Source organism: Lepidothrix coronata, unplaced genomic scaffold, assembly GCF_001604755.1.
Source record: "Lepidothrix coronata isolate B3197 unplaced genomic scaffold, Lepidothrix_coronata-1.0 Scaffold259, whole genome shotgun sequence".
NCBI classification, from domain to species: Eukaryota; Metazoa; Chordata; class Aves; order Passeriformes; family Pipridae; genus Lepidothrix; species Lepidothrix coronata.
Genome location: NW_016690439.1, coordinates 632433 through 641616, shown reverse-complemented (window position 1 = coordinate 641616; position 9184 = coordinate 632433). Strand labels below are relative to the sequence as shown.

The 9184-nt window shown below is 55.8% G+C and overlaps 1 protein-coding gene across 1 annotated transcript in view; it reads left to right on the top strand.

Moving 5' to 3' along the window:
- Positions 1-4094, top strand: part of DENND2D (DENN domain containing 2D) — a 14081-nt gene extending 9987 nt beyond the window's left edge. The window contains exons 9-12 of the mRNA XM_017835498.1: positions 18-59; positions 651-741; positions 2179-2418; positions 3394-4094. Of these exons, the coding sequence (XP_017690987.1) occupies positions 18-59; positions 651-741; positions 2179-2418; positions 3394-3455 (435 nt within the window). The 3' untranslated portion in view covers positions 3456-4094. The remainder of the gene's footprint in view (positions 1-17; positions 60-650; positions 742-2178; positions 2419-3393) is intronic.
- Positions 4095-9184: the final 5090 nt, after the last annotated feature.

Here is a 9184-nt window from a genome sequence, read left to right as displayed (position 1 = left end):
CTCCTGCTCTCTTGCAGGTCCTGATGGTGGATCTGTGCCAAGGGAAGATCATCCGGGCGGTAGGTCCCCCCTGGGAGGGCTGGAGGGGGCCTGGGAAGGGCCTTTTCCCCCTGGGTGTTGGATACCTGGTGGCTCTCACCTTTTTACATGGCTTCTCACTGCCAGAGGGCAGGGATAGATGGGATATGGGGAGGGAATTCTCCCCTGGGAGGGTGGGGAGGGGCTGGGATGGAATTCCCAGAGAAGACGTGGCTGCCCCACCCCTGGGAGTGTCCAAGGCCAGGCTGGAGCCACCTGGGATGGTGGGAGGTGTCCCTGCCCAGGGCAGGGGTGGGACTGGATGGGATTTAGGGTCCCTTCCCACCCAAACCCTCCTGGGATTCCGTGGTTCTGTGATTTTGGGGGCAGAGCCCCCTCAGTGTCCCCCCAGGGAATGTCCCATGAGGGGACATCTCCAGGCACTGCTGGTTGTGAGCTGGAGCAGGAGGGTCCATCCCAGCCCCAGCATCACCACAGCACCTTGCAGTGACAATTAATTAATGAATTAATTACCTAATGAGCTTCTAAAGCCCCACTGGATGGGCTGTGCCAACTCCCAGCCACCCAGATTCCAGCAGTGCTGGGTGCTCCATGGCTCCCTGTCCTTCCAGGTGGGGGATGAGGAGCAGATCCTGCCCGTGAAGCTGCAGAACGAGATGCTGACGGCCCTGACCAAGCACAACTACAACAACAACGTGCTCAGTAAGGATGGGTCTTTATTCCCACTAAACACAGGCCGGAGCCGCCCCGGGGCCCTCGGCCAAGGGATGCTCCTGAAGAGACCTGGCCCGGGATGCTCCTGCCCCTCTTTGCAACCAAATGCAGCCACAGGAGGGAAATCCCTTGGCTTTTCCTCTGTCTGCTGAAACCTGTGAGCAGGAACAGCGAATTCTGCCGGAAAAATGAATCTTGGCCAATATAAAGGGTTTGGAAAGGAACAACAGCCAGGGCTCCCTCAGCAGAGTGGGTCTGGGGTTTGGTCACTGGCACAGGGGGATTGGAGCGAGTGATTCCTTGGAGTGCAAACACAGAGCAGGGTAAAATATCATCCAATTATATATTATTGAGCCATTAGAGAGTGTCCAAAGGAGGCAACGAGGAGGGGGAAGGGCCTCAAGGGGCTGAGGGCACTTGGCATGTTCAGCTGGAGCAGAGGAGACTGAGGGGAGACCTCAGTGCAGTTCCAGCTGCCTGGGCAGGGGCAGAGGAGGGGCAGGGACCGAGCTCTGCTCTGGGGGGACCAGGGACAGCAGCCAGGGAATGGCTGGAGCTGTGTCAGGGCAGGCTCAGGTTGGATCTCAGGAAAAGGTTGGGCTTCCCCCAGAGGCTGGTTGGGCACTGCCCAGGCTCCCCAGGGCAGTGGGCACAGCCCCAAGGCTGCCAGAGCTCAGGGAGGGTTTGGATGATCCTCTGGGGCACAGGGGGTGACTCTGGGGATGGGCCTGTGCAGGGCTGAGGGTTGGACTGGATGGTCCTTGTGGGTCCCTTCCAGCTCAGCATATTCTGGGATTCTGTGAGTCTGGAATTCTATGGTTCTCTGATTCTGTGATTCTGTGTTTCTGAGGTTGTGCCTCCCTGGGATGGTTTTCCCAGTGCTGTCCCCAGGCTGGAGGGGACACGGAGCCCCTCCCTGGCTCAGCTCCCTGCGAGTCGCGGGGCAAAATGGGGTCATCCCTGTCTGGGTGTTCCTGCTGCTCTCCCCCATCCAGCTTGGAGGAGAACGATCCCAGCACAGCCCCAAAACAACCCCCCAAAGAGCCGGTTCTCATTTGAATTCCCAGGTCCTGTCCCCTGCAGCTCCTGATCCCAGCAGGAATTCAGGGCTGGGCCCCCTGTGCTGCTGTGGGAGCTGGTGGGGGGTGAACCCCAACTGATCATGGAAGTAGAGAATCATTTAGGACAGAAAAGCCCTTTCAGATGGAGTCTGGCACTGCCCAGGCTTCCCAGGGCAGTGGCACAGCCCCGGGGCTGCCAGAGCTCGAGATGACCCTCAGGGGTCAGCACAGGGGTGACCCGGGGATGTCCCGTGCGGGGTGAGCGCTGGATCCCACGATCCCGGTGGGTCCCTTCCAGCTCAGACCCCAGCCCAACCCTCTCGGTGTGCCCAGAGGTCCCACCCGGCTCTCCTGTCCCCTGCAGCCTCCGAGCAGGTGAACGCCCTCGTGTCCGAGGCCTTCCTGCACTTCTTCGTCCGCCTGGTCGGGCACTACCCCGCGCACATCAAGTGGGGCCGGGGCGGCGCCGGCACCTTCCAGGAGCGCTCCTTCTGCAAGGCCCCGGGCTCCAAGAGCTGCCGCCGCTTCCTCAAGAGGTTCGTGAAGACAAACATGTTCTCCCTGTTCGTGGAGGAGGCGGAGAAGAGCAGGATCCCCCCGGAAGGTAACGGGACCCTTCCCCTCCTGTCCCCGGCCCGGGGAGTTCTGCCGGGGCCTGGGGACGAGGGCTGGGGACAGAGCTGTGCCTGCCCGGCCGGGGGACACTGAGGGGGTTCTGAGGGGACACTGAGGGGATTGTGAGGAGATAATGAGGGGACATCGAGGGGACACTGAAGGGATAATGAGGGGACACTGAGGGGGTTCTGAGGAGATAATGAGGGGATTGTAAGGGGACAGTGAGAGGATATTGAGAAGATACTCAGGGGACACTGAGGGGATTCTGAAGGGATTGTGAGGGGACACTGAGGAGACACTGAGGGGATACTGAGGGGGTTCTGAGGGGATAATGAGGAGACACTCAGGGGACACTGGGGGGATATTGAGGGGACACTGAGGCTGGAGATGCTAAGGGCAGCAGCAGCAGCTCCTGTTTGCTCTCAATGGCCTCAAGGGGCTCCAGAATCCTGGAATACCAGGCTGGTTAGGGTTGGAAGGACCTCAAAGTCCATCCTGTTACCCCCTGCCAGGGGCAGGGACAGCTCCCACCAGCGCAGGCTGCTCCCAGCCCCATCCAGCCTGGCCTGGGACCTGACCCTTCCCAAACTTTCCCTTCCCAAACCTTCCCTTCCCAAACCTTCCCTTCCCAAACCTTCCCTTCCCTTCCCAAACCTTCCCTTCCCAAACCTTCCCAACCCTTCCCAAACCTTCCCTTCCCAAACCTTCCCAAACCTTCCCTTCCCAAACCTTCCCAAACCTTCCCAAACCTTCCCTTCCCAAACCTTCCCAAACCTTCCCTTCCCAAACCTTCCCTTCCCAAACCTTTCCTTCCCTTCTCCCTTTCCCCGGGCCCTCTCCAGCTGCAGTTTTCCATGGCCCAGCCCAGCTGGGCTCCCAGGGGACACACACACACAGTTCCCAGAGTTTGGGCTGTGCCCCCCACCCCCCAGCCCCTCACCACGGACCCTCCTCTCCTCCCCAGCCCATTTCCAGCAGAAAATCACCGAGTACCAGGAGCAGAAGAAGCACCGAAGAGACTCCTGAGGCCCAGCTGGGATCCGGAAGCAGGACTGGGACTGAGATTGGGACACTGGAGGTGTGCCCTGTCCGAGGGCTGAGCAGCCTGGACTCAACTGGATCTGTCCAGGGGTTCTGGGGCTCCTGGGCAGCACCAGCCCCAGCTCCCCCTCATCCTCAGGGCACCATTGCACTGGAAAACACGGAGCGAGCGCCAGGCCGGGATCTCCCTCCTGGCTCTGCTCACTCCAGGCACTGACTGTGACTCCACAGGCTCAGCCCTTGTCCCATCACACAGAGCCAGGACAAGGCTGCAGGGGGATCATTAGAGGGAAAAATGGGATGAGTAGGAAGTGAAAGTCACCTCTCATCAAACCCAACCAGGGGTTTGCAAACAAGGAACATCCCCTTGAGCGATTGCTGAGGTTTCTGTTATCAACAACTGTTTGATTTGATTTCCCATCACACCCAGCTCGTTGTTCAGCCCCAGCAGAGCAGGTGGGTGGGTTTAGTGGTTTCCTCTCTTGCACTGCTGCCACTTAGAGCCAAGTTTAGTTTTCTAAGGAAAGCAAAATACTCTTTGCCAGGTTATTTATTTGTGCTGGAGCAAAACTGTGAAGGCCACGGGGCTCGGGGGGAAAGAGCTGATCAACAGCTTGGGGGAGGGAGGTGGGATTTGTTCAATCCTGGAGTAAAACATGTTGTTACCCCTTCTCGGTTCTGGTTTTGATCCCAACTTCTTTTCAACCCTTGCAGCTCCTCCCTGAGCAGATTTAGGGCCAAAGAATGGTTCTCCTTTCCTAGTGGGAGTGAATGTTGCAGCAGGGAAAGGGGCTCTGGCTGCAGGAATGACGGGGGCATTCCCAGAGAAACCAGTGCCAGGGGCTCCTCCCAGCAGGGGATGAAGGCAGAGCCTCCTCCTCCTCTCTGGGGTGTGACACCAGACCCCGAAGCATCAGCAATATCCTGGAATCATGGAATGGGTTGGGTTGGGTTGGAAGGGGCCCTAAAGCTCATCCTGTTCCTACATGGGATAACTTCCACTATCCCAGGTTGCTCCAGGTTTATCCAACCTGGCCTTGGACACTCCCAGGGATGGAGCATCCTCTGGGAATTCCATTCCAGGGCCTCACACCCTGCAGGGAAAGAATTCCTTCCCAATATCCCATCTATCCCATCCCTCTGGCAGTGGGAAGCCATTCCCCGTGTCCTGTCCCTCCATCCCTTGTCCCCAGTCCCTCTCCAGCTCTCCTGGAGCCCCTTTAGGCCCTGGAAGGGGCTCCAAGGTGTCCCTGGAGCCTTCTCTTCTCCAGGGGAACATTCCCAACCCTCTGATCCCTTGGTGCCTCCTCTGGCCTGGCTCCAAACCCAGTTTAACCCAACTTTTGCAGCACTCTCGAAATCCCCAGGGAGGGAGTGGACACAAACACTAAAACTGCACCGACCTTTGCTTTCAGAGCCGAGCTATTCAACCCAAACACCCCAGAGGTCATTTATTTGGGAGCTTTTCAGCACAGAAACTTGTCTGGACAGAGGGAGCAAACAGCAGGAGAGGAAGAAAAGTGTGGATTTTTGTTCAGCCCCCACCTGTGTTTGAAGGGGGAACAGCAATTATTGGATAGGGGAAAAAGTGGGTTTTTGGTGTCTTCTGTGGCTCCACAAGTTCCCCCCCACGGGTAGAGAGGGTGGCACAGGAGTAACTGCAGGAAACTCAAGGTCAGTGGGTCTCTCTGTGGTTTGGTTTGGGTTTTTTTAAAATATTTTTATCCTTAGAAGTTCAACTGACAGCAGAAAATGGTGTGGAAAATCCAGGGCACCTATCAGGAGAAATCTCTTTGGAAAAGGCCACTCGCTCCCCCCTTCCCCTGCCTGTTCCTCACCACTGGGAGAGACTCCAAACTTTCGGGTTGTGAAGCCAAAAACCATCTCATTGAGGAAACTGGGAAGTGGAACCTGTCTGGGGAGCAGTTCTTTATAAAGGAATCAGGAATCACCCGAGGGACTGGACTGGGGGTGTTCCTTAATTCCTGCTGGAGGAAAAATGTGACAGAGGGTTATTGTTCAGCTGCTGAAGCAGACACACAAACCCTGAGCCTTACACTAAAATAGGTATTTTTCCCAAGTAGTCGGTGCTCCAGCTGCAGCAAGGGGAAAACACAGCAAGCAGGGGGGTGGTGAGGCTTCAGAGTCATCAAATCCCAGGATGGGTTGGGTTGGAGGGACCTTAAAGCCCATCCAGTCCCACCTTTCCATGGGTAGGGACACCTCTCACCATCCAGCCTGGCCTTGGGCACTTCCAGGGATGGGGCAGCCACATTCCCTGGGAATTCCCTGGGAATTCCATCCCAGCCCCTCCCCACCCTCCCAGGGAAGGATTCCTTCCCAGTATCCCTCTATCCCTGCCCTCTGGCAGTTTAACTCCATCCCCCCTGCCCTGCTCAGGCACAAAGTCCCTCTCCCCAGTTTTTATAAACTCCTTTTACATTCTGGCAGTTTGGGAGGAGCTTTAACACCCCTTTAGCACCCAGCGTGGGCACAGACCAAGGATTGCCAGGAACATCCTCCCCAGCAGGAACCAGGAGCAGGGAAGGAAGAAATCCCCGTGCTGGGAGGGCAGACACTGAATAAACCCCCTTCTCCCTTTGAACTCCGCCTCTCTCCAACCACCTGCCTGCAGGTGGGACCAGGGTTTGCTGGGAAAAGGTAGTGGGGTTTTCTGGGAGCAGGGACAGGTTCAGATTGCAGCAGCTCAGCACAACTCCCAGGGTATTTTTAAATCCTCCTTCCTTCTCCAGCTTCACCCACCACTCGATCTGAGCCTCCAACAGGCAACAAAACAGCGCCAAGAAATGTTTCCCTGGACTGGAAAGTGCTGGTTTGTTCAGCTGGGTTGTTGACACAGCTCCCAGTGGCCAATCCACACCCCCAAACAGCTCCAGCAGCCCCTGATTTGGGATTCAGTCCCTGCCCAGGGGGAGATAAGGTTCGTGCCATGGCATGTGTCACCCTGTGCCAGTGCCAGCAAACATTCCTGCCTGGATTCACCCTTCTAGAGCCGAGTGCTCCACGTTCCCTCAGCTCCCACCTCCCCTGAGCCTCCTCCAACCTCCCCTCTGCCCTCTGGGAATGACCAAACTCCTCTGCAGCTCCTTTCCAGACTCTCCAGTAGCACTGGGGGCACCTGGGACCCTCCAGGCAGGACAGGAAAAGGGAAAAATATCAGGTGGAACAAAAGTGGAGGCACAGCCAGGGGCCCTGAGGTGTCCTGAGCTGCCTCTTTCTGTTAAATTCCTCATCCCAACCAGCAGCTCCTCCAGCAGCTCGAGAGGCACCACTGCAGCACCAAGGGCGAGTTCCCAGCTGGTTTTCCCAGTTTTAGGGGCAGAGAACTGGGCAGAACAGGCTCTGTTTGTTCAAGAGGGTGTGCTCTGGTGCTGCTGCTGAAGTTCTTCCTCCTGAGCCTCTTCTGGGCACAAAGGGAAGTGGAGAAGCCCCTCAGGCTGAGCTCCCACATCCCTGCTCCCTTCCCAGCCCCACCGGCATGTCCTGCACGACCCCTGGGCACAGACTGGGCCGTGGCATCCAGGGGGAAAGGTTATTATCCCATTATTGATTCCAGGGACTGTACCAGCCCCAGAGCCACAGCAGGACTGGGACTGCAGCAACCATTCCTTGAGAACTCTGAAACTAGCAGGGAAATGGGAATCTTCTCCTGCCTGGGGGCATCCAAACTTCCAGGCAGTGAGAAGCTCAGGGAAAGGTGCCCTCTTGCATTTCCTCGAGGAAAGTTTAAGTCCCAAACAACCCTTTTGAAGACTTTGGTTCTTCTCCAGCATCAAGGATCGGGGACAAATTATGTGGAGCAGCTTCACCCCAAAGGCCTGAGAGCACAAAGGCCTTTCCAAGGGTTTGGGCTGTCTGGTCAAAGGTTGGGCCTGATGATCCAACGGGAATGATCCTGCTTGGAATTATCCACATTAAACCCCAGGGAGGGACTTTCCAGGCAGACTTTTTGCACCCACTGGTGCTGGGAAAGGAACTGTGGGTTGTTAGGGGCCCTCAAACCCTCCCCCTGCAGACTCGGCCTTGCAAAGACACTGAATTACCTGGGTCAGCCCCAGCCCCAGCTCAGAGTTAAACTCAACACATTTGAACTCAATAAATGAGCTCTGAGAATTCCAGTTACAGCCAAAAATGGGATCCCAGACATGGCTCACACTGAGAGGCTCCCTGCACTGGGATATCTGGGAGCTGCCCAGTGTGCCAGGAACCAAAACCTCCCTCAGGCCCAGCCCGGCAGGGACCCCGGGGGGACCCCAGCACAGTCCCCACAGAGCTCTGGCCACGACCCCAAAGCTGCTCCTGGGGAGAAAAGGCTGGAGTTCAAGGGTGAAGAGGGCAAGCCAAGAGAAGCTTCCTCCTCATCCCGAGCATGTTCCTCATTCCCCGTGACCTCCAGGCCCCTCTGACATGGGGTGACCCCTCAGGGAGGAACCAGGACAGCTCCCAGCACAGACACCACCGGCAGAGCCTGGCCCTGGGCCGGGCTCAGCTGAGGGACACCCCGGGCAGGGCCAGCCTGGGATCATCTCACACATTCCCAACCGGAGCCACATTCCTGTGCTCATCTCCTCACACAGATCCCAACCAGAGCCACATTCCCGTGCTCTCCCAGCCCCACATCCCTGGAAGGACCCCAGGCAGCCTGCCCTGGGCACAGGGGCTCTGGAATGTCCCCAGTCACTGGAGGGATGGGGTTTTCTCGGTGCTTCCTGACCCGTTCCGGGTCTGTGATGCCACAGGAAAGCCACGTCAGCCCTTCCTGGGGCCCGGGGGTTGGTTTGTTGCTTTGTTGCTCTTTGGGTGGCGCTTTTTGGGGTTGGTTTTTGTTGTTTTGAACCTGAGCTGAGCTCAGTTCCTGGCCCAGGACAGGCCCTTGTCCTCAGGCTCTGCTGTGGCTCCGGGGGCTGCGCTTTCTTCCCACCTCAGTGAGATACTCTGGGGGGGGGATTTCAGACATTCCCAGTAGTCCCCACCAACTCTCTCCCCAAAATTCAGCTTCTTGATGTCTGTGGCAGATCCTGCTCTGGACACCAAGCTCAGGGGCTGAACTTCCCCTCAATCCCTGGGAACTTCATTAACAAGCAATTAAACCCTGTATTAAACCTGACTTAAATGTCCCTGGTGCAGATTCACCACATTTAAAATGGTATTAAAACAAAAACAGTGGTATTAAAATAGGGAGAAAAAAACCAAACAAAAACAAAAACAAAGCTTACAGGGAAAGCTCCTGAAGATCCTGGAAATGACAACATGATCCACAGGAAAACACTGGAAAACTGCTCTGGAAATCCCAAGTCCGAGCAGGACAGAGCAACACACATCTCAGGCCAACTGTTGCCCTCAGAATTCTTCTTTATTAAGAGCAGAAAGGAAATTTTGCCTTAAGTTTTTATACATAAAAAAGTAAACAGTAAAATTTTCTTTCTTTCTTTCTTCCTTCTTTATAGTCTTTTTCCACCGAAGAAAATCGCTTTGAAATAAAGTTGTTTTCTTTTTTTTTTAGATAACGTTTATTTAAAAAAATAAAATTAATTGAGACAAAGATACCACACTATTTTGCATGCCGGGCACCCCTTTGCCTGCAGAACCCTGTTCAACATGTCCTTTTTTTTCTTTCCAGCATAAAAACCCCCACTTTTTTCTCTGTTTGTTTGTTCGTTTTTCCAAATGCACAAGCAAAAAAAAAAAAAAAA